Source organism: Pipistrellus hanaki, assembly GCF_964339955.1.
Source record: "Pipistrellus hanaki genome assembly, chromosome: 2".
In the NCBI taxonomy this organism is placed as follows: domain Eukaryota; kingdom Metazoa; phylum Chordata; class Mammalia; order Chiroptera; family Vespertilionidae; genus Pipistrellus; species Pipistrellus hanaki.
Window position 1 is genome coordinate 7284880 of NC_140504.1, and position 27105 is coordinate 7311984.

At 44.3% G+C, this 27105-nt stretch overlaps 1 protein-coding gene across 2 annotated transcripts; it reads right to left on the bottom strand.

Moving 5' to 3' along the window:
* On the bottom strand, positions 1-27105 carry UBE2G2 (ubiquitin conjugating enzyme E2 G2). Of its 2 annotated transcripts, XM_084873759.1 has the most exons (7): positions 26953-27075; positions 15287-15322; positions 15150-15195; positions 13191-13256; positions 5847-5965; positions 4535-4675; positions 1-1711 (listed from the first exon to the last, which is right to left on the bottom strand). In XM_084873759.1, exons 5-7 carry the CDS (start codon positions 5878-5880, stop codon positions 1599-1601), a joined length of 288 nt encoding a protein of 95 aa, XP_084729885.1. In that variant the 5' UTR covers positions 5881-5965; positions 13191-13256; positions 15150-15195; positions 15287-15322; positions 26953-27075; the 3' UTR covers positions 1-1598. The 2 variants fall into 2 exon arrangements, with proteins under 2 accessions (XP_084729885.1, XP_084729884.1); XM_084873758.1 differs by lacking the exon at positions 13191-13256 and having other exon boundaries at positions 26953-27105.

The window sequence follows — 27105 nt, forward strand, 5'->3', positions numbered from 1 at the left end:
TGGGGAAAATATATAACTTTATTTTTAACCAGGGGATTCTCTTTCCATTTAATAAATACAAATTAATAAAAATACTTTGTTTTGAAAAGAGACAATCTCTCTTCTTCCTCCAGATTTCTTGGAAGCCCCCATGGCCACCTGCTAATGTGGCTGCAATGCCCACTCTCCAGCCATGTCCACAGATCACATCCCCACACTCTTTCCCTCTCTGTGGAGAGGGCTCTGCCTCTGGCAAATGGGCCTACAAATACTATTTAGCTGCAACACCTCTTTCCCTCCCCTTCCAAATACAAGACCTTGTACTAAATTCCAAATCTTAAAAGATGCCCTTCTGAGGAGAGAATCTGGTTTCCAGTGAAGCCCAATACAGAGCCCCCTTAGCCAGTATTTGTCAACCCAAGAAATGATGTGTGAGGTGGCAGTAAAACAAACACAACTGCCCACCAGACACATCATGAAAGGGGAGGAAGGGACAAAGTAAAGTAAGATCTATTCTGTCTTGAAGGCCATCCATTATTTTAAAAATAGAAATACTTATTTAAATGTAACCTGTGTGAAACAGGCTGAATGTGTGATTCTGCAAGCAACAGATCTGTTATTGCTCATAATGCACCCAGCATCATGCTTCTGAGCTGTTCATTCTGGAGAAGACTGACTATAATCCACTATAATCCACGGGGGCCAGGACCCCGCGTGCCACACTTCCACAAGTGAGCACAGGTCAAATTTGGAGATAAGGCACGCCTCTGCTCTGCACTAACAAAAGATCCCTTCCAAGTTACAAAGAATAATTTTGTCCCAATAAGTCCAACTTCCTGCTGCAACCACAATGTGCAAAAGCCTAGAACTCCCGGGTTTTGAGACTGGAAAAAGTAAACTCCTATAGATTCAGAAGAAACTGTGACTAAAACTTTCAGTCCCATGTTTTTCTGTATTACTAAGAAATGACTGTCATCTTTGATAAATGTGATCAAGAAAGATCGTCAGTCTGTGTGGAAGCAGTGAGCTTCCCCAGGTGCCCACTGTTCAGTCATCCACATTTAGAAAAGTATTTATTTCCTGAAATAATGTATTACTAAGTGTGACAGTTTGTAATACACAACAAAAGAAAAAGATGTGATGAGATTATAAGAAAAACACCTGCTTGTAAAACACAACACACTGAAACAGCTGCGCACTGCTCGTGGGGCACACAGGAGCCAGAGGGACCACAGACACCCAGCCCTGCCCTTGGCCTTGGCTCCAGTCCTGAGGAGGCCAGCACATACCCCCTCAGCACTCAGGAGGGAAGGGAAGCCACTAACTGTTGGGTTTGCAGGCGCTTCAGCTGGGAGAGGTAGTGGTGACAGCTTTGACAATCTACCTGAACCACCTTGCTGGGAACACTCTAAAGCTGCATCCAACTGTCATTATCCTACGTGAGCTGTAATTTCAGAAGAGAAGCCCGTTTGGGGTGAGGGGTGGAAAAGAAGACCAGAGCTGCAGATCTACAAGCTTGCCTTTTTTGGTACCCGCACAGAGTGTCACTGTCACCCAATGTCCTGGAGAAACACGGGAGACGGCCTGGTGGTGTATTTGGCACACACATGGGCGAGGCCTTAGAGCCCCAGAGACTTCTGCACAATCTGCTTGGCGATCTTGTAAAACTGCTCTCGGTCATCCCGCCACATTTTGGAAGCATCCACATTAGCTCCACTTTCGTCATTGGGCTCTGGAAGAGAAGGCAGACGTGTCCACATGAAAGGGGCTCCTAAAGTGAGGTCTGAATTGACAAGATATTCATTACACTCCCAAGATGTGTCCCAGAAATAAGAGATGCTGACGACTGAAATGCTGGGGGGAAAAATCTGGTTTGGCTCAGTGGATAGAGCGTCAGCCTGCAAACTGAAGGGTCCCAAGTTTGATTCCGGTCAAGGGCATGAACCTTGGTTGCAGGCACATCCCCAGTGGGGGGTGTACAGGAGGCAGCTGATCGATGTTTCTTTCTCATCAGTGTTTCTAACTCTCTATCACTGTCTCTTCCTCTCTGTAAAAAATCAATTATTTATTTATATATATATATATATATATATATATATATATATATATATATATATCTCGCTGTCTCTTCCTCTCTGTAAAAAAATCAATAATATATATATATGGAACAAACAACAGTCCCTCCCCTGAGAAGAGGTGTGAGGTCAGTGGAGAGACACATCTCGGGGCAAGATCCATTCTCATGACTCCTACCTTCTGAGCATCTTAAATGTGCCCACAGAAGCCACTGACCTCACTTAACACATAGGACTGGCACATGACCTGCGGAGTGCCCAGAGAGTGAGTCACAGACCACCCACCCGCCAGCTTATTCCTTCAGGGCTTGCTCTGTGCAGACATTTCTCTCGGAGCCCTTCTCAGCACAGCTCCCCCTAGCAATTATCAGAGTACAGGGCCAGGCAGATGTGGCCCTACATGGACTTTGAGCCCATGTGACACCTGGCCCCAGGCTAGAATCAGCAGACACACAGAGGCGCAGCCAGGGCCTGTGGGAAGGAGACAGGGAACCAGCAGTGACAGAGGTATAGGTAGTCACCACCATGTAGAACTGAGAAGCAACCAGATCAGAGCAGAGAAGGCTGCCTAGAGGCCAATAGGACAAGGAGCACAGTTCTGAGCTCAGCATGGCCCCAGGCTGCTCCCTCCCATCTAGCCCCCCTGCTCTCAGCTGCCACAGTGTCTGTGACTCTTCAACCAATAGCACTGTCCTCCCCTTCTTCCATTATTCAGCAAACCCTTCCTCACCAGCTCTTGTGTGGGAGGCCTCCTTCCGGACACTGGCTATGCAGAGGACCCAGTGACCTGGGCCCTTTCAGAGACACCCTCTCATGGACCCACAAATGCCTCATTTCAAGCTAAGTGCTACAAAGGGGAGAACAGGACAGCAGAAGGCAGGATGACTGGGAGTACGCAGGCTTCTCAGAGAATGTGGCACTTAGGGGACCCCTGTTTGAGCCAGACTTCAGGGAACAGCCAAGCATAGACAGAGCCAGCCTCCAATTCCTGCCCACAGCCTCTGCCCGAGGAAATTCCAGTGCCCCAATGGCTCACAGACGCCCAAGAACCATAGTCTCCTAGAGCAGCACTGAGACAGACCACACAGTTGAACAGGAGACAGCCTGGCCAGACTAAGTGCAGGCAGTGACGGTGCTGGAAAAGCAGCTCAGAGCAGGGGACTGGCATTCCGAGAGGAGTGTATAAAGAATACATTAAAACCTCTCAAAAAAGGAAAATAATTTAGAGCAAAAACATTTACAATAGTAGAACTTAGAGCTGACATCTGAAGATAGCCAAGTCACTGCCTGTCTCTCGTCTTCAGACACCTTTTGTCTGATTCTGTTCGCTCATGTGAGAATGGAGAGTCTCCAGCTTAAAACACGCATGCTGGTGTGGTTCAGTTGTTTGGGCATCGTCCCATGCACCAAGAGGTCACTGGTTCGATTCCTGGTCAGGGCACATGCCCAGGTTGCAGGCTTGATCCCTGGTAAGGAGCGTGCAGGAGGCAGCTGATTGATGATGTGTTCTCACACAGATATTTCTCTCTCCCTCTTTCTCCTTTCATCCCTTCTCTAAAAATCAATAAACTATTCTTTAAAACAACAACAAACAAACAAACAAAAACACACACATACACTGAAATTCTTGACTTCAGGTTCCTGGACTTCACTGAATCCCAAGCAGTCAGCTGAGGACCTCCAACAGCCCAAACCCAGTGGCCCCTCAGGCTGGCCTCCAGCTGGGACCTCCCTACAGCACCGTCAACTTTCTCCTTCTGACATGCCTCCATTTCCTCCTAGTTTTCCAGACCACTCTCCTCACTCCTGCGAGGACCCCTCTCTTTCTATGTGCCCTTTTCTCCATTATCCCCTTTGTCCTACCCGTTACCAACAGATGATCCCATATCCTCACTTCCACAACCCACCCTCAGATGAATGGCTCTGGACAAGCACTGGAGGGTGGACACTCATACCCCAAACTGTTCCCGTCCACAAATTATGCTCCCTCTGGGTTCCTATCCCCAAAGACAGCACCCCAGTGCCCAGGCACTCGGGTTAGAAACACAGGAAGAATTACGCTTGGAACCGTGTATACAAATAACATGAAACGAAAAAGCAGAAAAGCATATATATAAACTCATCAAAAACAATAAAGCTGAATTATGAAGATGAGGATGAGCCGAAACCGGTATGGCTCAGTGGATAGAGCGTTGGCCTGCGGACTGAAAGGTCCCAGGTTCGATTCTGGTCAAGGGCATGTAACTTGGTTGCGGGCACATCCCCAGTAGGGGGTGTGCAAGAGGCAGCTGATCCATGATTCTCTCTCATTGATGTTTCTAAACTCTCTTTCCCTCTCTCTACCTCTCTGTAAAAAAATCAATAAAAATATATTTTTTTAAAAAATGAAGACGAGGATGAAATGCGGAGGAGGCACAGCCACTGAGCTATGTGGCTTCCTCTACTAGCAGCGAGCCCACAGTGGCCAAGGCTTTCCTCACCTGCCAGCATGCTCACCACCGACAGGAGGATCTTCTCCACGCTCTGCACGGGGCTCCACCTCTCGGCACTGCTCTCGTAGCCCATGGGGTCGTCACCCGGAGCATGGAGGATGGAAATGCAGACTCTGCCATCAGGGTAGACTGCAGGGGCCAGAACACACCAGGTGAGCAATAACCGGGTCAGTAACCCAGTATGGATCTGGCCCCACAGAGGCAGGAGCAGGAGGTGCAGACAGAGAGCGGGGTGTCTGCACAACTGGAACACAACCTGAGCCCCAAGTGCCAAGTTCTCCTCCACACGCTCCCATCCACAAGGTCCTGGTAGGCCTATATGGGCCCCTCAGGTCACTGCTCACCCCCTGAAGGGGCTCTAGGCTGATCTGTCCAGTTCTAGTCATTATGGGACAATTCCACCATCATATGGTTGTTTTTTTAAAAATATTATATCCAAAAGGAGTAAATGAAAGGCTTTTGGCAATCAAATATTTCACAAAAATATCCTATCTAATAAAAGGGCAATATGCAAATTAACCATCACTCCATCATGAAGATGGTGGCGCCCAGTACCCTCAGCCCTGCCAGAGTCCCCCAGTCCTGGGGGGGAGCACTAAGAGTTGGCAGCGTGAGCAGCCTGACGGAATGCTTGTTTCGTTGTTGCCCTGGTGATGAGGCAAGCGCTCTGCGCCCAGCTGCAGATGGGCCTCTGTGCCGTGGAGAGCCTCTGGGTAGCGGGCGCGGAAGGCCAGGCCCTGCAGAGAGCTCCTGGCACACAGATTCGTGCGCAGGACTACTAGTCTCACATAATCAGGATTGTTCACAATAATTCTACCATTAAATCCCTGAAAAATGTTCACATGGCTAGGACAAAGACAACTGAAATTAAGTATTTTTAAAAAGGCACTGGATTTCTCTTGGTGATAACTTATACTTTTATCTACATTAAACTGTCCTTCTAAACTGAAGCCACAATGCTGTCAATACCACCATGATTAACCTTTTGCACTCCGCTGCCCCCTCTCAGGGGACATCGGAATTCTAGCATATCACTCGGATGTCCCCTCTCAGGGGGGGACATTGCAGTTTATTAGTGATTACGGGGAATTGAGTTAATTCAACGCACGTTTCCGCCGCAAAGTAGCGTCGAGTAGCTGGTAGCCAATGTCCAGAATGGTTCGAAGTGCAAAGGGTTAACTTGCTAAGATTCAGAACATAAAAAATGTTTTCGGTGGTCCGTTTCACTCACTGACACTGCCTTTCACGCAGTCACTCTGGGTCCTCCTGGAACCACTAACACAACTTCCCAAGTACTCACTGTTGGGATGAAACATCTCACAGGTGAATCTCATCTTTGGGGGACTCAATGGGTAATCCAGTGGGAAACTCAGGATGGCAGGAAAAACACCAAACTCAAAGCAAGTGTCTTCTGGGCCCCTGAAAGATATAAAATACACAGAACTTGAAGGAAATTTTTTCAGTGTCTACCACACTTTAGAAATGAGTTCAAGAGATTTTTGCTTAATTGCACATGAAAAGATTATCTAAATACTAATGGTAAGTTGGTTCTTTTTCTGAATGGAAAATCCTATCTCATTGTAGCGTTCCAACCTGGTTTAAATCTTAGGTACAAGCACAAAGACGAAGTTACAGGTAGTTTTTACACTAATAGAGGTAACAGTAGGGCCACAGAACCTTTATCATCATAGGATTAGAGAAAACAACTAAGGCCAGCAATGAAAGACCCTGAGGACTGTGCTTTTCTGTATATGTGATTCAATTACATTTTAGGAGAAAGATAAAAATGATGGCACATGTTAGAGCAAGATTCTATTGTAGTAAATAAATGAGGGGTTGAGAGTTGTTCCAAAGGGAATTTTTAATTTTTAAATGAGCCTCAGAAGTAGTTTTTCTAACCTTCCAGAAACAGGTAAAGAGCATACGTGTGGTCCCTGCCAGGCTCCCTATAGAAGGCCAGGTATGCACACGTGCAGCAGTGTTGCAAGCAAGCCCTGACCTGCAGACCACACCCTGCACTTACACGGTCACCTAAGCACTCAATGTCACCAGGCACGTGCATACCTGTTTGCCTGGGTTTACCAACTCCTCAGGTGGAAAGTAGCAGAAACAGACTAAACCACTTCAGAAGTCCTCTCACATTTTAAAACTCTATGCATATAAATGAACACTCTCTTGATCAATGTACAATACCATGGCCGACAGGAGAGGAGAAGTGAGAGCCACCAGCTTGAAACTTAAAAGAGATGAACTCCTCCACCCCATACCAATGTCGTTTATAAAAGCTACATTAGAGTAGCTTTAACAGATTTCAGACCATTTTTCCTATGTAAATTTTTATAGAAAACAGAATTGCTAAACAATTAAACACTATCACTGCAGCAACCACTTTGGGTATGACCCATTAACTCAATAAGAAAAGAAATTCCAGCCAAAACCGATTTGGCTCAGTAGATAGAGCATCGGCCTGCAGACTGAAGGGTCCCAGGTTCGATTCCGGTCAAGGGCATGTACCTTGGTTGCGGGCACATCCCTAATGGGGGGTGTGCAAGAGGCAGCTGATCAATGATTCTCTCTCATCAATGTTTCTAACTCTCTGTCCCTCTCTCTTCTTCTCTGTAAAAAATCAATAAATTAAAAAAAAGGAAGAAAAGAAATTCCATTCTATTCCTGTGAACCGAGAGGATGTCTCTTTAGCAACACCTATCTCTCTCTAAGCAATGAGCCTAGCATGTTTATTCTACAGTATAGTGAGTGCCATCACAAGGACAAAAGCCTTGGCCACTGCAGAAGCAGTTCAACACAGGAGACCTGCTGTTTCTCAAAATAAATATAAGATACAGCACAGGGGAAAAAATTAAAATATCTTTATTCTAAAACAATCTACATACATTTTAAAATTGTCTTTTTAAAGTATAAATTTATTTTAAATCTTGATAAAATTATTTTTATTCAGTGAAATTTTAAAAATGTATGTAGATCTGCAAATATTAGAAACAACACTTATCTCTACAATTAAAGGAAATAGAAAAAAATTTCAAAAAGAACAGAACTTTAGCCCTGGCTGGTGTGGCTCGGTTGGGTGAGCACTGTCCCAGTTGCCAGTTCAATTTCAGGTTGGGGCACATGCATAGGTTGAGGATTCAGTCCCAGATCACAGTGTGAGCGGGAGGGATCAATGTTTCTCTCTCACATAGATGTTTCTCTTTCTCCCTGCTCTCCTAAAATCAATTTTAAGACATATTTGAAGGAAGGAAGGGAGGGAGGGAGGCCGAAGAAAAGAGCTTTATTTTCATTTGGTGCCAGCCCTACGGGCTTTCAAAGACACCACCATAGTGGAGGCCAGGACAGAGTCACCAGCCTGGAGGCTGGGCTGCGGTAAAATGTTCAAAACAGGAACACAAGAAGTGTTCGGTGGAGCTAAATATTTTCTTTATATATATGTGTGTATATATATATATATATATTACTAATAAATCTTTATTGTTCAGATTATTACAGTTGTTCCTTTTTTCCTCTCATAGCTCCCCTCCACCCATTTCCCACCCCTCCACACATTTCCCACGCCACCCTCTTCCCCCCCCCCTCATCCATAGGCGTACGATTTTTGTCATCTCTTCCCACACCCCTCACACCCCTTCCCGCCCCCCCAAGAATTGTTAGTCCACTCCCTTTCTATGCTCCTGGATCCTATTATATTCACCAGTTTATTCTGTTCAGACTTTTTATTCACTTGGTTTTTAGACTCACTTGTTGAAAGATATGTATTTGTTGTCACTTTGTTCATAATTTTTGTCTTTACCTTTCTTCTTCTTCCTCTTGTTAAAGAATACCCTTCAGCGTTTCATATAATACTGGTTTTCAATGGAAGAGGCTAATCTTGATTCTGAAAACTGTGTCCTTGCTACTTAGGGAAGCCACAGTGAATAGGTACTTTGTTCTGGAGGGTGTCACTGCATAACAGCGCCCAGAGCCTTGGCCTGAAACCAGGACAGGAAAGCCACAGGAGGAGGCAGGAATGGGGTGGGCTCCTGGGAGAGAGGTGGCCAGCGAAGCTGCAGGGGAAGGGCTGCAGGCCGCCGCCACCAGGAGCTGTGCTCTTCCTGAGCGGTGCCCTGGAAGCCCTTCTTTCTGCACACAGGTCAGCAGACCACACATGCGAGATTTTCGATGGGCCCCCGCCGTTTTTCCAGAAGACCTCAAAGCAGACAGAGTGCCCCTCTGTCCTTATTCCATATGTCCTTCTGAAAAAGGCTCTCAGGAAGTGCTGCTTTCACTTAAGCAGAGAGGGGATAGCCAAGGATGAAATGACTTGGTCAAGGTCTGAAGTCAGTTCAGTCCGGAGTTAACAGTAGAGCAGTTCAAACTGCTAACTCAGAGGCTGGGCAAACAGAGATATTATCTTTAAAAGCAACAGTGTTACTATGTCAGGAATGTGTGCCAGTGCTCCACTCTTTCTGGCACCTCCTTAGGAGAGGAAAAAAATGTCTGGGTAATGTTTTTGGAATGAGCTGAATGGTACTTGCTCAATACTCTGATAACAGTTCTTTGTTTCTCATAATAGAGCTTTCTTTAAAATAAAAAATCCACTGGATCGTGTGCAGCCTCAGAAACACGAACAAACATTTCCTAAAGTGTTCCCACATCTTAAATATCAAAGTGACTTTCAAATGCTCTGGTTCGCTACTGGTTTAAAACCAGGGTTCCTTTCTCTTCCAGAGGTCCTGGGCCGGGGACAAGCCCACAGCTGGGCCCATGTGGGCAGTGGCATGCCAGCTGACTGATGGAAAACACTAGCGAGTGAATTCCTGAAGCAAGACAGAGAGACATAATTAGTATTATTTTTGGACAAGTTTTAATGCCATACTCCAGGCAATAAAGAAGTGATAGCGTCCCTTCTTCACTCAATGCCTCATCTGAAAATCTTCAGGGGAAAAAATGTACAAGAAAAACCAAGGAAGCAAAACATTTTATATTTCTGAGGCAACTATACATTCTTCAAAGCCTGAAAATTATTTTTATCTTATTAATTAAAATAATGGCCTAAATTATTTCAGAGCTCTGAGATAGGTACTTATTTATTTGTTGAGACGAGTATTAAAGCAAAATACCCACGCTGCACTCTATTAAGGAAATTGTTCCAAATCGCTCCACTCTGACTACTAGCTCAGGTGAGTTAGATGCTCAGGAGCAAATACTGAGAGCAGCATGGAGGTCTAACCCTGACCACTGTTCACAGTGTCTACTCTGCCTGAGGGACAGCTGCCTGCTGCTTCCTCCTGGAGTCCTGGCACCCCAATTCTGCTCCATCCATAACAACCGGTCACCTGTGCAGCCAGGCGTGCCCAGTGTGAGCCACCTGCCCGTGGGCATGTCCTAGCACCACAGCCCACGTGGCTCTCCAGCTGGGGCAGGTGGTGGAGAAGCTGTTTTCACTGTTCCCTTTTTCAGGTTTGTCACAGCGCACGATCACAATGTCTCATACATGTGACAAGGGTTTAAATAATAAAGATTGTAAACCCATTCATTAGAACTTAAACTTGAACTGGATTACTAAGGTCGGTTATGCCCCAAAGACATAACCACCTGAAGCATAAAAAGGAAGGCACACTGCTTCATAACACCTTCCATTTCCAGGCGGGTCCCCCTGAGGGGCACTGCAGTACAAACCAGTCAACACATCTAGTCCTCAAGAAAAGCAGACAAATTCCACAATGAGATCCCACTTCACACCAGACAACACTAAGTGTGTGTGCAGGGAGAGGAGAGAAATGAAGACCCTCACCTGCGGCTGGTAGGAATATAAAATGATGAGTGAGCTACTGTGGAAAACAGTTTGTTTCTTAAACTGTCAAACACAGATTTATTCTATCCTTCAGCAACTCCACTCCTGCGTATCGAACCAAAAGAAACAGAAAAGGATGTCCACACAGTCACAGCAGCACTATAGCCCAAACATATGCAGACACTTCAGATGGGGCCATCACACAGCGGTACACGACTCAGCAACAAAAAGGGAGGAACCACTGACACTGTGACACAGAGGAATGCAATCTATGCAGTACACTGAGTACCAGAGGCCAGATACAAAAGACAAGGTATTTTATGATTCCATTTGCAGGAGAAGTCCAGAAAAGGCAAATCTATTAAGGCAGAGAGAAGAGCAGAGCTGCCTGAAGCGGAGATGAGGATGGGAACGGACTGCAAATGGGAAATGTTCTAAAACTGGATTGTGGCCGAAACCGGTTTGGCTCAGTGGATAGAGAGTCAGCCTGCGGACTGAAAGGTCCCAGGTTCGATTCTGGTCAAGGACATGTACTTGGTTTCGGGCACATCCCCAGTAGGGAGTGTACGGTTTCTCTTTCATCGATGTTGCTCTTTATCTCTCTCCCTTCCTCCCTGTAAAAAAAAAAAATCAATAAAATATATTTATTTTAAAAATAAATAAATAAAACTGGATTGTGATGACTAAAAATCTCTTATATATTGATACTTAATTTACAAGAGAACTAGGGTATATAAATTACATCTCAACAAAGCTGTAAAAAATTTTACACTGGGGGAACAGCTCAGCCATACCAGGATTTCTCGTCCTCAGCACTGCATCCTGGGCCAGACAGCCCGTCCTGTGAGAGGCCATCCTGTGCCCTGTGGGTGTTTAGCAGTGCCCCACTAGATGCCAGTAGGGGAGCTCCCCTTACCCCTAAGTTGTGACTACCAAAAATGTCTCCAGACATTGCCAAATGTCCCCTGGGAGATGGGGGGGGGGGAGAAAGGGGGACAACACTGGTCTAGACCTGTTGTTACATACTTTGCTTCTTCCTCTCCATAGCCACTGTGGACACATCTCTAGGCCAGTATGTGGATTCTGCCTGAGCCTCTCCTGAGCCACATGGCATCCCACTGTATAGATGATCTGTAAATTATATTGGACAATGACGTGTCCATATTACTGCAACCCAGATACATGTCCTTGACTGGGAATTGAAATTGCGTCCTGCTGGCGTTTAGGCCAACACTCTAACCATTGAGCCATGCCAGCCAGGGCTCATACTGAGACCTTGATAGCCTCTCCTATTGAAGAAATTCTTGGGGTTGGGACTGTTCGGTTAGAGAACATACAATACAAATTATATGCATCTATCTTAATGTCTCGGGTCTGTTTTAGTAGCACAACACCCATGAGAGAAGCTCTATGATACTCTTCTGTCAACAAGAAAGCCTAATGTAAAGGTGGCTACTGTGACCATAATGTTCACACCTAATGTAAGTCAAGCCCAGACCTAGGAGAAGCAAACAGCCTGGGAATCCTTGCACCCACGGTTGTGACCCAGCTTGGACCCAAAAGTGCCATACTAACATGAGGGTAGTCAGCAAAGGGTCCCCAGCCATTCAGGAAGAGGAAGTCCATGTCATTTTATCACAGCCAATCAATCCCCCTGGTCGGGAGAGGGGACGGCAGCTAGGCCATGGACCAGGCAGGGAGGTCACCACTGCCAACTACTTCAAGAATGCTGGGGAAGGACAGAAACAACGTGGCAAAATTCCTAGGAACTTAATGCTTTTTCCAGCCATTGAGAACATAATAGATGTCCTGTACCCTACTACAGGGCTGCAAAGAAAGTGTACGTCCAACCTCCACAATTAAGGACCTCAGACAGCTCCCCACACCCATAGCCAGGGGCCAAAGAGGTCATGCAGCCAGACCCTGGAACATGAAGACACTAGTTCATGGATGCTAAAGCCCTGGCCAAGTGGCTCAGCTGGTTGGAGCGTCGTCCCATATACCCAAAGGTTGTGGGTTTGATCCCTGGTCAGGGCACATATGTAGGTTGCGGGTTGGGGTGCATAAGAAGACAACTAATAGATCTCCCTTCTCTTTCTCAAAAAAAAAAAAAAAAAAAAAATCAATTAAAAACATTAAATAAAGGGGAAAAAGGGTGCTGAACCTCTTTGTTTTGATCTAGGTAAGTGAAAGTAAGAGAGGCAGAGTGACTGGCCCAAGACCATAAAGCCATGGCAGCCCTATGCCCTGCAGGCACACTCCCTCAGTCTGATAGGAAGCCCCTGCCCGCACTTCTTACTGAGTATAGGTTCCAACTCTAACAAAGCTCTGCAGAAAGTCACCAGAGGTATTCCCCGCTACTGACCAGACAACGGGCAGCAGTGATCTTATTTAATTACTCCTTGTTCATTAATTTGTTGTGCCCACCCCAGTCCCCCAGTCTTGTTCTTTCAGGGTGGAGGTTCAGGGTCACCCCTACTATGCCTGTGTCTGTGAAGAAGAACCCTAAGAACAGGCTCTCAGTGTTGTGTGTCTGGGACATGTGAAAAGATGTTTTCTTCCCGGCACATCTGAGATGGAAGCTCTGAAGGTAAGCTGCAAACTCTGGAAAATGAGACAAACATGACTTTTACAAACACTGGGGTATGGGACAAACTCTAGAAACAGTCTAAGAATAAAAAGAAAGAAAAGAAATCCTATCACTAAGTGGAGAAACTCAGCCAGCTGTCTGCCAAGACAGGAGGGTGAGCCGAATCAATGGGAGGACAGTTAATTCCTTAATAGATGTTTTAAGCACACTGGTGAACGGCCTCTTGTTTGTGAAAGGATCTGGAACAGGACCAAAACCCACATACTCACAAGATCCTGAAGCAGGGGAATTCCACATTAAAGCAAAAGCCTTATTCAAACACAGAAGTGCTCTACCTAAAAAATAGTTCTAATTACTTTTTAAGACAGGTTTTCATAATATTGATTTAATTTTATACTGTTTATCTAAAATTAGTAATAGTTACCCTAACAGATTTTTAAACAATAAACACTATCAAAAACCCATAGTGAGAGGCTCATGTGTCCCTTTAAGGGCTTCTAAATAGTCTCCTGAGCTGCGCATACGACACAAAAGGCCTATCAGGTGCCCATAAACCTCTGCACTCAGAGGGACTTCCAAAATTCTGTCCCTACAACCAGGCCTGCTGCCTGGTGTATGTGTATGTGTCTGTGTTAACACAAAGGAATGCATGTGATACAGTAAATGAGAAAAGCAGGTTAAAGAACAAGTTCCTACAGTGTAATATCTTGTTTCTGTAAAAATACAAACAGCTACACTAACATGAGTACAGTATTCCATTGGATGTAGGTCATTGCTGACCCGGAGCTCATGCTGTGGGGTGAAAGACATAATTCAGTTACAAATACACACTGCAAAGGCATGCTCATGCCAGAAACACGGGAACACAGGGAAACTATGGGTATCATGGACCAAGCAATGAAGATATTACAAATGATCAGAAACGTTAGCATGTTATATTGTCTCTGGATAGTGTTTATTCATTTTTGCTTATCAAAAAACTTATCTTCACATCAATTTTCACATTTTAATCTAACCTCACAGATAACAGCAGCAACTTGTTTCTCAAACTAATATGTAAATATTAGGAACTAATGTCATATAAGCACCAGGAAAATCAGAAAGTCTGATTACATTTAAAATAACATCCTGAAGTCAAGAGTTCACATCTGCTGCAGCAGTTTCAAGCTTCTCCCAGTCTCTTCCCATTAGGGCACTGCATCCAATGGGAAAACTTCCTAGCTAGGTGAAGACCTCATTTCATGAGAAAACCGAGGACTGATTATAAATCTCAAATACCTCAATATTACCGGGCCACATTTTCTTGAAATACCCCAAGTCTAAGAATAGCCCAAAAATTGTACATCTAAGGTTAAGAAGGCAAGCAAAGAGCCTGGGTCATAGAGCCATAGAAGACTCTAGAAGCAGAGGTCTTTTTGTTGCTGTTTAAGCAACATCACTGTACATGAAACCCAGTTACAGTCTTTCTATACTGGTAGGAACCCCACAGGTCATCTCAGGAGAACTGAGCATGTCTCCCAGTCAGGGACCATGGAAGGCCAGACAAGGCACACAGAAGGAGAGCAGAGGGAAGACCAGTCCTGGTGCGCATCCCCACACGAAGGAGCCTTTTCAACCTCAAAGCCTTGGCTCTCAGAAGTTCTTGAAACCAAAGCCACCCATGCTGTTTGAAGCTAATTCAGCACAACACAGACCATTCAACATCTACTTTAAAACGCTACAAATATATAATGCTTACTAAACCTTTTACTGGTAGTGCTAAGAAAATACTTTCATTTCTAATAGATAAATGTTTGTGTTGTTTTCCGCCTTCAGATTATCAGACTAGAGAAGAGCTAAATTTCAGACACATTAGCCTTTTATCTGATCAACACTTGTAGGCAGAGTTGTACTGCCAAACATGATGTGCAGGTCTAATTTCCAGTAAAGTCTTTATATCTATATATCTATATATCTATATATCTATATCCATATCTAATTGATTTTTTTTACAGAGAGGAAGGGAGGAGGGATAGAGAGCCAGAAACATCGATGATAGAGAAACATCATCAATCAGCTGCTTCCTGTACACCCCCCACTGGGGATGTGGCCGCAACCAAGGTACATGCCCTTGACCGGAATCAAACCTGGGACCCTTCAGTCCACAGGCCGACACTCTATCCACTGAAACAAACCGGTTTCTGCTCCAGTAAAGTCTTAAAGACTAACAACACATAGGATTAACTTACATGATTAATGCCTCCCATTCAAAAAAATTCTCTTCATTCATGGGACCTGCAGAAAAAGAAAATAGCCACGTTGTCACTTTGAAGGCAGCTTTGGCTATTAAAAGTAAATTAGAAAAAGGTTAACTTTAGTGCCTCACCTGCCACGATTCCTTCTGGAGGATTCAGTGTTAATTCTATAAAATTAAAAAGTAAAACCATTATGAAACAGAATGAATATTATTGTTGGCATTTTAACAAAACTGTAAAAACTATATAAACTATAAATTGTATATTATAATATTAGCAGATCAAAATTCTTTGTACAAAGTGAATGACTGCTCAGTTACACTTCTGATAAAGACTATAGTGAATAATTCTTTAATCCAGCAAAAAAGGTAGAATTTTAGAGCTAGAAACCCTTTCATTCTATAGATGAAGAAACAAACAAAAGGAGTTAACTGTCTTTCCAAAATACTCCTGCTGGAAACACAGGATATTATTTTCCAACTGAAAAGTATCTCCTGTCACTCTAAGACAAACTAGAGATGTGAGGAGAACTGAGGCTTCAAAAGCTTGCCTCAGAATCAAGTACACCCAGCACTGCACAGACGAGCTGCCAGCCTCTCTCACTGCAGTCTATGAGCCCCATAGACGTCCTATTCCAGAGTATCAGCCTTCAGCACTGACAGCAGAAACACCAAGAAATAAGTCAACAGCAGCACTGCTCAGCAATTTAAAATTATTATGTAGTTGTTGAAAACGTGAGGCCCAGCTCTGCGACTTAGAAGCTGCCACTAAAAAATATCATTTTAACTCCTGGCCTCCCAGTGAACAAATCCAGAAATATGAGAAGATGAAAAATCATGGGCAATATGGTGGCAAACAGGAGTAAGGAAGCAGGCCAAAATGCATGCCCCATTTGGGCTGAGGAAACCACTAAAAGAGTAAGAAACATGTAAACAGAAGAGCTATAAGACAAAACATTACTTGTTTTTTAATATATTTTTATTGATTACAGAGAGGAAGGAGAGTGAGAGATAGAAATATCAATGATGAGAGAAAATCATTGGTCGGCCGCCTCCTACACACCCCACACCAGGGCTAGAGCCCACAACCTGGGAATGTGCCCTGACTAGGAATTGAACTGTGACCTTCTGGTTCATTGGTTGACGCTCAACCACTGAGCCACGCCTGCCTGGCCAAACATTGGTTTTTAAAGAGACATAAAATTAACAAATCCCTGCTAAATAAACAGGCTTAAGGACTGGAAAAGAAAAAATAACGTGTCATTAGTCACAGATGCTATGCCAATATACATAGAAAGTCCAAAGGAACCTAAAAAAAATTACTAGAAAAAGTATGAGCTATATTTCTATATATTAGCAAGTTAGAAAAGAGAAGTATTAAAAATGATCCAATAATAATGGAAAACATATAAAAATAAATTGTTGTTAATCCTCACCCGAGGAGATTTTTTTTCATTGATTTTTAGACAGAGTAGAAGGTGGAAGGGAGGGAGGGGAGAGGGAGGGAGAAAGAGAGAGAAGGAGAGAGGGAGAGAGAGAGGAAAATCAATGTGAGAGAGACAATTAATTGCCTTCTGCACATGCCCCCAACCAGGGCCAGGGTTCAAGCCTGCTACCAAGATACATGCCCTTGACTAGAATCGAACCCAGGATCCTTCAGCCCTCAACTAACAGACATTCCAACCACTAAGCCAAACTGGCTGGGGCTAAAAATAGTTTTTTTTAAAGATGTGCAAGATCTGTAATAGATGAAAAGAACTTATTAAAGAAGAGTATCATACTCGAGGATTAAAAAAAAAAACAAAACCCTCATTATTATATAGTTACCTTTTGCAAAATGAATCTTTTAGTTCAATATAACCTCAGCCAAAATACCAACATGTTTTCTTGTTTGAATTTGACAAGACTATTCTAAAGATACATGAAAATGCAAACGACCAAGAATAACCAAGACAATCTTTAAAAACAATAAATTGAGAACTCTCAAGACTTATCCTAAAACTACAGTATGTGCATTGTGATGCTGGCACAGAGTTCCATAAATCAATGGAATAGGACAGAGCACAACCAGAAACGGGCTCATGGAAATACAGACCCTCCATTGACTCTGAAGACAGTACTACAGAACAGAGGGCAGAGACAGGCTTTCCCACAAATGATGCTAACCTTTAGACAAGAAACTCTTCGCCCTGACAGTGTGGTTCAATTGGCTGGGTGTTGTCTCAAAAGGTTGCCAGTTCCACTCCCAGTCAGGGCACATGCCTGGGTTGTGGGATCCGTCCCCTGTATGGCAGGTAGGGGGAGGCAATGGCTGATAGATGTTTCGCTCTCACATCAATATTTTTCTTTCTCTCTCTTTCTGCCTTCCTCTCTAAAAATCAATTTAAAAACTTGAAAATTTTTATTAAAAATAAAAAATAAAACTTTCCACCCATTTCGCACTATGTACAAAAAACAAAATATATAAGAAAAAAAGGACCAAAACCAGTTTGGCTCAGTAGATAAAGCGTCAGCCTGTGGACTGAAGGGTCCCAGGTTCGATTCCAGTCAAGAGCACGTACCTTGGTTGTGGGCACATCCGGGGGGTGGGGGGGGTGGTGTGTGTGTGTGCAAGAGGCAGCTGATCGATGATTCTCTCTCATCAATGTTTCTAACTCTCTATCCCTCTCTCTTCCTTTCTGTAAAAAAAAAAAATCAATTTTATATATATACACACACACACACACACACACACACATATATATATAAATATGTGTTTTTTTTAAAGAGAGAAGGGACATGTGAGATAATAAATATATGCTGGTTTCTGTTCCCAGCTCCTGGGCACAGTGCTCCTGAAACCTTTGGAAACTCCTAAGTGATAAGAAAATCAGGAGTATCTTTGGTTCTATTTGGGCACTGCTCCTGTCCTGCCCAACTCCTTGTTCCTGACACAAGGCTCCTAAATCCCTTGAACTCCCTGGGTGACAGGAGTCTTTGTTCTAATGAGGTGACTGTGGGTGGGCTCCTGGGTGGCTCTTGGATGAGGCTGGTTAGCAGAAAGACAGAATTGTGACTAGATATAAAAAAATGAATTACTCTCAGAACACTAAGTGAAAGACTCCTATTTATATGAAATTCTAGAAGAAGAAAGACCATAGTAATAGAAAGCAAATCAAGTGCAGCCAGAGGCCAGGGTTACAGGGAAGTGGGAGGGGACAGCAAAAGGAACAAGGGAACTCTCTGGGGTCGTGGAAATGTTCTGTATCAGGATTGTACTGATGGCTACACAGCAGTGTATACTTGCCTAAGCTCCAAGAATGGTATATTTGAAGTTGGTGCGTCTTACTGTATGTATGTAAATTTTATCTCAGTAAGTTGACACCCTCAAAATTAATTTCAGTTGTTTTATGAAATATAAAACAATAAATCTCCTAGAGCAGTGTTTCCCAAAGTGTGGTATGCGTACCCCCAGGGGTACGGGAAGAGTTTGGTGAGGGTACGCGTTGCACCGGAGTTTGGTGGGGATATGCACTGCACCGTGCTTAGCTGTGCCTAATTCTATGTTCTCATGAGTACGAGGGGTGCTCAGCGTTACGAAAATTATAGAAGGGGTACACATATGTCAAAAGTTTGGGAAACACTGTCCTAGAGGATAATATCTTCATGCTCTAGTAAAACTAATAATACTGTTAATAACCAGGGAGTACTAACCATAAAGGAAAAGACTGAAAAAATTAAGAACATTAAAGGTAAGAATCTCGATGTCAAAAGATATCTCTTTAAAAAAAAATATTCAAAAGATTACTTAAGAGAGTAAAAAGGTAAGCCACAGCCCAGCTGGTGTGGCTTAGTGGTTGAACGTGGATCTATGAACCAGGTGGTCATGGTTTGATTCCAGGTCGGGGCACATGCCCTGCATACCCAGTGTGGGATTCTCATCAGTGATGTTTCCATCTCTCTCTCTCTCTCTCTCTCTCTCTCTCTCTCTCTCTCTCTCTCTCTCTCCCTTCATTTAGAAAACTGACAATAAGAAGTGTCTGTACTGATAAGGAGCAACGAAAACACACTGCCAGAGGGAGTATGTTTGTATTTTGGAAATGAGGTTGCTATTACCTACTAAGACCCAGCAACTCCTCGTAGGAGTACAAACACAGATATATGTGCATCAAGAGACATGTCTAAGAATCATTTTTCCCACTTGCTGATGTCATCACTCAGACGAGCTACAGATTCTAAGTAGCAACCAACATGTTTCTATGTAGAGTAACTTATACCAAATTATAACAAATCCCCTATGAATCCACCTCTGGAAAAATACGGGGAAATACTAGGTGAAATGTCACAGGATTAATTATGGAGTTTGATATTTAACATTTTGGCATGCTCCTTAAAGAGACAGAGGATACCAGCTTAAGCAAGTGAGCAATTGATGACCCTAAATCCTCAGATTAAAAAAGAAAAGAATGCATGCTTTGATGGAAAAGTAAAGCTAAACAAGGAGGAGACTCTCCTGTGAGGAAGAGCTGCCAAGGGATGGGGGGCCACCCCATGGGGTTCTAGAGGGCTGGCACCCTTCTCACTTCCCCTGGCTGGTAATGCTGTCTCTGAGAACTCCCTAAGCTGAATGTCCTTCCTTGTACTTTTCTTTGTCCCATTATATTTCAAGCAGTAGATAATTTTAAAAGCTGTTACTGCAACAGTTCTGACTGGGAAGATGATGCCCTAGGCCAGAATGGCAACTGTGAAAGTGGTAAAGAATGGCCCGAAGACAGAGGTGGCAGGGCTTGCTGATAAAGCTGATGTGCTATGTGAGGACAAACAAGAGGAGTCCAGACCTCTGAGTGAGTGGTGGCGCCATTACTAGAATGGGAGGCTTCTCACTTAAACATGGGAAGGCAGAGACATCAATAAACAGACAAGCAGAGGTGACTAGCAAGCAGCCGAGAATGAGTCTGAAGCTCCAGGAAGGATGGATGTTGGAGACAGAAAGTGGGGAGTTACTGCATGGGGAGTGCACAGAGCCCCCAGGGACTGGTGGGATTTTCCAGAGCAGTATTTCCCAAGGAATATTTGGAAATACAAGGGTCATTTTTAGATTGCACAGTGACTGGGGAATGCTACTGCCATCTGGTAGGAAGTGACCAGGAGCACTTAACTTTCTGCCATAAATGAGTCCTACACAAGGAAAAATTATTTCACTCAAAATGCCAAACCGTGACCCAGGAAACAAGTCTGTTACTGAGGATGAAGAGGAAGGGACAGCAGAAGATGTTAGGGGAGTCTAGTGAAGTAACACAAATTAAGTGTTAATTCCAAACACCAAGTGCTTTAGTAAATAAATACTTCAAGGAGGGAAGAACCAAGTGCAAATGAGGTTAATTACCAGGGAGACTGAGACCGTTGGATTTGGCAAGACAGATCCTAACTATCTCAGCCCCTCTCTGGATCTCTTCAACCCTAGGACCCAACTCACCAGGCTTTATACACCTAGTCATCTGAAATCTCATCTAGTTTGTGTGTCAAATCACATTTTTGTAAAAACAAAAATAACCACAAAGAAATAAACAACAGTTTAAGATAGGTGGGTTATAAATTGCTAAGGGGAGCAAGGGGGCTGGGATTGGAGGGATGATAATGTCAATGTTAATGGAGAAGAATGCCTAAGAGCAAAACAGAGAAATAATTACACCAATAATTTTCATGGACTCTCAAGGAGGAGCTTACACCAAAAAGAGCTGGCTTTCTTCTTCATTTGTGGAGTTCCCCCTTGGAACTTCCCTCTGTGCCACCCTCCCTTTAGGGAGAGAGCCAAGGGTTGTCTAAACTGTAGCTGGAGAACCAGCCCACATGCTGCAGCCTTCCCACCAGCATTCTTATTCAACAGCGCCATCTACTGGTCAGTACGAAACTACGGTAACCCAGTTCACTAAGAGGGAATGCTATGGACTACACACACATAGACACAGACATACACACACACACACACACACACACACACACACACACACACTACAGTTTTGTATTTACAGATAAAAACAACTTTCAAAAGAGAAACAAACTCTTAATGCCAGAGAAATTTGCAAAGACCATGCCACTGATTATTCAATAATATTATTAAAAGCATTTTTTAAAAGTGGCTTAAAAAATAGCTGCCACTGCTCGCTTCGGCAGCACATATACTAAAAAAAAATAGTTGCCACACAAAATGAAATATAAATTTAACCTTTAACTCAGCAATCCCATGTCTCAGAATCGATCACACAGAAATACTGGTAAAAATAAGATAAGATATATGCATAAAGCTATTCATTTCAGGACCATTTATAATAGCAAAAAAAACCTGGAAATACAGTAATTCCAACACTATCCATAGGGGACCAGTCAACTCATGTTACATCTGCCTAGAGAATACCTGCAGTTGTGAAAAGGAACGACAAACACCTCTATGCACTAACACAGAATAAACTCTAGGACATCTATATAATAGAGACAGAGTAGTAACAATCATTAAGACCAAAGGCTCGACCAGACCAGAGGTCAGTGCTGGGTTGCCATGGGGACCCAGCACTGACTGGGGCGCTGCCTGTGCCCCACCCACCACTGACTACCTAGGTGGCTGTGGATCAGGCCCAGAGAGATGCCTGCAGAGAGGCAGGATCTGATCCGTAGCTTCTGTGGCAGCCATTGATCAGAGCTTGCCTCCATTTCTCTCCAGGCCTCCACTGGGGCTGCTGATCAACACCGCCTTGCTGATCAGACCCATTGATAGGCCCAGAGATGCTGACTGGCATAGAAACTGGCCAATCAGAACCAAATCTGAGTAAATGTAAGGAGCCAATGGCTGCCTAGGAGGTGGAACTTAGGACGCTGACTGACATAGAAACTAACCAATCAGAGCCAAACCTGGTCAACTGTGAGGAGCCAATGCCTGCTGAGGAGGCAGAGCTTTTGATGCTAATTGGCATAGAAACTTACCAATCAGAACCAAATTGGCCGGCAGAGGAGGGCAGTTGGGAAGAGATCAGGCCAGCAGGGGAAGGGCAGTTTGGGGTGATCAGGCAGGCAGAGGTATTTAGGGGCAATCAGGCCAGCAGGGGAGAGTAGTTGGAGGCTCAATCAGGCCGGCAGCAGAGGGCAGTTAGGGTCAATCAGGCAGGAAGAGAGGTGGGTGATCAGGCAGGCAGGCAGGCAGAAGAGTTAGGGGCAATTAGGCAGGCAGGCAGGTGAGTGGATAGGAGCCAGCGGTCACAGATTGTAAAAGGAGTCCCCAATTTGAGTGGGTGCAGGCTGGGCTGAGGCAACCCCCTCTATGCACAAATTTTATGCACCAGGCCTCTAGTCTATAATAATGAAAGTGTAATAAACTAATTAGACCAGATGTCCTTCCAGACTAAGCCAGGGCTGCAAGGGAAGCCCGGGTCCTGAGTGCCAGAGGGAAGCCTGTGCTGGCAGCCGGAAGGCCTACACTTGCACGAATTTTGTGCTTTGGGTCTCCAGTATAAAATGAAAAACAAAGAGGAGGAAAATTAACTTACATTTCTAATGAAGTGATTCAGGTTAAATGAAGTCGCTAGGATGGGCTCTAATGTAATCTGATTGGTGTCCTTATAGGAGAGCAGGACACAGACACAAAGGGATACTACATGAGGACACAGGAATATGACAGCTGTATGCTCAGGAGAGGTTACATTATATGAAGAATTCTTACAACTTCATAAAAAAGATAACTAAACATGAGCAAAAAACTCAAGACACACCTTCAAAAAGATATTATGGATAGCATATAAACACATTAAATGATATTCAATGTCACTGATCATTAGGAAAATGCAAATTAAAATCAAAGTGAGAGGATGGTGACGTATAAAGATATGAACTTGCCAAAACCGGTTGGCTCAGTGGATAGAGGGGTGTCCCTCAGCCCAGCCTGTACCTTCTCGCAATCTGGGATTGCTGGCTCACAACCGTTCACCTGCCTGCCAACCTAATCATACCCTAACCATTCCCCTGCCAGCCTGATCAATACCTAATTACTCCCCTGCCAACCATCTGCCCACCCCTGCCAACCATCTTTGACCACATGGGAAGGCCATTGTGTGAGGTTCAATTTGCATACTGCCTCTTTATTATATAGGATAAACAAAAAACAACCTAGACAACTACGCATCGGGCAAACGGAAAAAATGGCCCTAATCTGGAGCACCTGTATCTCCTGGAAGGGAGCCTGATGCCCCAATTTTTGCAACTGCCCTTGAACACTGTTCTGGAGGCCAAGGGAGCCATGTTCCTGGTCACATGGGACTATAATAACCAGTGTCACCCAGAAAAGAGCTCATACCCCAGTCTGGCACCCCAATATTTGTGAATGCTGCCAGATGACACCTCTATTTGTGAATGGTGCCAGATCACCTACCTCTGGTGGCTAGTGGGACTTACAAGGGTGGGCCCTCTAGACTGTAACCAACAGAAAAAGATTTTTTATTTTATTTATTTTTTAAAATATATTTTTCTTGATTTCAGAGAGGAAGAGAGAAAGTGAAAGATAAACCCATCAATGATAAGAGAGAATCACTGACTGGCTGTCTCCTGAACACCCCAACTGGAGATTGAATCATGACACCGTGGTTCATAGATCAACACTCAACCACTGAGCCACACCAGCTGGGCCAGAGAAAGATTTTTTAAACAGCTACCAACCGCAGAGCACAGCAAGAGGCAACAGGCCCAGGAGCTTTCTGTGAAGGAGGCCTATTAACAAATCATCATGACCCCAGCCTGAGAGGCAGGCTTCTAATTAAACTGTAATCCTCTCCAGAGACCTCAGAAGGCAAGTGCTAGCATCATGCTCACCCTCTGCAGAGCTCCAGAGTGCCAGAGTCTCCTGGGAGGGAGCTTTATACATGTGTGGTGCCCTGGCTTTTTGTGGCTGCAAAGGGCTGCCCTTTGATCACCTTGTTGTGGTGTTAGGAATGGGTAGGGGGTGTCTTGCTTTCTTATTAGTCCCACAAACCGTGGCAATCAAAGAGATGATTACTAGCAGGCTACCCAGGGCACCCCCAGATAGCGGACTGAGATACACCTCCAGTCTTTCCACGAAGGCGGCTTCTTACACAATCGTCCAGAAGCTTCAGCCTGAGTGGCAGGCTCCAGGTTTGGCCCAGACTTAGTGGCCTACGCAGCTGCTCTCAAGGAACATAGGTTGTGGACACCATCTTGGCAGTCTCCCTCTGCCTTGCTCCAGCTCACCCTATCACCCAGAAAAGAGTGTACACTCTTCTGGCATCCCAATACTTGTCTGGAGCCACGATCTCTATGACTGCCAGCCAGAGACTGGCTCTGGTGTACAGCAAGGCTTATACTTGCAAGCCCACATGATTATATATATATATATATATATTTGCATTCTTTTAAAAGCTGCTGCCTGAGGGTCTGGCTTACAACCAGCCTGAATCCAGGAGGTGAGACCCTTCCCTCAGGACACTGACAGGTCTTGGCACACATTCAGGTACGGCTTGGACAAGCACAACAATGTGAAAGACAACTAAGGGCTGAAACAGGGTTGAATGACAAGGTTCCTCTCCTACAAGAGGCCACTTGCCTTCAAGAAGGGAGAGGTGGTTGTTTCAACTACTGTACGGAAACCAACACAGGGACAAGCAAATGAAGAAACAGAAGTATACTGCAAATGAAAGAACAAGATAACACTTCAGGAAAAAAAAAAAAAAAAAAAAAAAACTTGATGAAATAGAGATAATGTACCTGATAATGAATTCAAAGTAATGGTCAAAAAGATGCTTGCCGAACGGGTGTGTGTGTGTGTGTGTGTGTGTGTGTGTGTGAGAGAGAGAACAAAGTAAGAACTTCAACAATGAGATGGGAAACAAAGGAAATACCAAACAGAAGTCACAGAGCTTAAAAAAAAATCTCATTGACTGAAAAATATAAAAATATATTAGAGGAGTATAACAGCAGACCAGATAAAGCAGAAACTTGTCAACTTGAAGACAAGGGAGTGGAACTCACCCAATTAGAGCAGTAAAAACAAAAAAGAACTTTTAAAAAAAGTGAAGACAGTTTAAAGGAATTATGGGACATCAAATGGATTAACATTCCCATCATAGCTCTCCCTGGAGGAGAGGGAAAGGGGAGAAATCCTATGTGAAGAAATAATGGCTGAAAACTTTCCTAACCCTGAGAAGAAACAGACACCCAGATTCAGGAAGCTCAGAGAGTTCCAAGTAAGAGAAACCCACACAGACACATTATAATTAAAGTGTCAAAAGTTAAATCAAGAAGAGTTTTAAAAGCAGCAAGAGAACACTTCTTGTGTACAGAGATGAGAGAATCATTGATTGACTGTCTCCTACCAATAAGGAGTCAGATAAAGAGTACCAACAGATATTTCAGCAAAAACTTTGCAGGCCAAAAGTGAGCGGCATGATATATTCAAAAGGCTAAAAGAAAAAAACTGCCAACCAAAAATACTCTACCCAGCAAAATGGCCATTCAGAAATGAAGGAGACAAGCAAAAGCTAAAAGAGTTCATCACCACCAATTAGACGTTACAAGAAATATTAAAGGGACTTCAAGCTAAAATGAAAGGATATTAAAATAAAATAAAATAAAATAAAATAAAATAAAATAAAATAAAATGAAGTGGTGTTAGTAATAAAAACACATATGAAAGAATAACTCTCACTGGGAAAGTAAAAGGTATTGGACTAATCACCTCAAACTCGTCACAATACGTTTTTTTCTCTTAAAACTTTTCTTTTTAATATATTTTATTGATTTTTTATAGAGAGGAAGGGAGAGAGATAGAGAGCTAGAAACATCGATGAGAGAGAAACATTGACCAGCTGCCTCCTGCACACCCCCTACTGGGGATGTGCTCGCAACCAATGTACATGCCCTTAACCAGAATCAAACCTGGGACCCTTCAGTCTGCAGGCAGAGGCTCTACCACTGAGCCAAACCGGTTTCGGCTTAAAACTTTTTTTTTTTTTTTTTTTTTAACTTTTCAGTACAGCCTAGCTGGTGTGGGTCAGTGGTTTAGCACCGATCCATGAACCAGGATGTCACCTTAGGATTCCCGTTCAGGACACAAGCCCAGGTTGCCGGCAAGCTGATCAACAATTCTCTCTTATGATTGATGTTTCTCTCTCCCCCTTCCTTTCTCTCTAATCAGTAAGATAATAAAATCTTCCGCCCTAGCCTGTTTGGCTCAGTGGATAAAGCGTCCGGCGTAGGCCTGCGGACTGAAGGGTTCCCGGTTCCTTATAGGACAAGGGCACATGCCCGGGTTGAGGGATCAATCCCCAACAGGGGCGTACAGGAGGCAGCCGATCAATGATTCTCTCTCTCTCCCCCTCTCCCTTCCTCTCTGAAATCAATTTTTAAAAAATTTAAAGAGAGGAAAAAAAAAAAAACTTCTCATTACACAGCTAGGCTTCCCTCCCCTCCTCTCACTATATGTGGGCAAGGCTGGGATTAGGTAGTTACCCAAATTACTAAAATGGGCAAAGAAAAAAAACGAGAACTGAATGTAACTGTAGGCATCTGTCCTTTAACGTGCCCTCCTTAGGAGGAGGCGGCAGGCAGGGCGAGTCCCCTGAGACCAGTCCCCCGACCCCCCTTCTCCCTCCTGCTGACCGTGAACAAACCGGCAGGCCCGTGGGGTGAGGCGTCCGCTGCCCGCACTCCCCCAGGCCTCAAGGAGCAACGCCGGACCGGGGCGGAGCGCAGGGCAGGGGCCGGGAGGAGGGTGAAGGGGCGCCGCCCCGACGTGAGGCTCGGCAGGGCGGCCCCGGACTCACGTTTGTACTCGGCCATCAGCCTCTTCAGCGCCGTCCCCGCCATCGTCGGGGAAACAGCTGTGCCGTCGGACGTCGCCGCTAACCGCTCGTATCCTCCCGCCCCGAGAACCGGGTTACTTCCGGGTCGCTGCCGGAGGCACCGAAGCCCTTCCG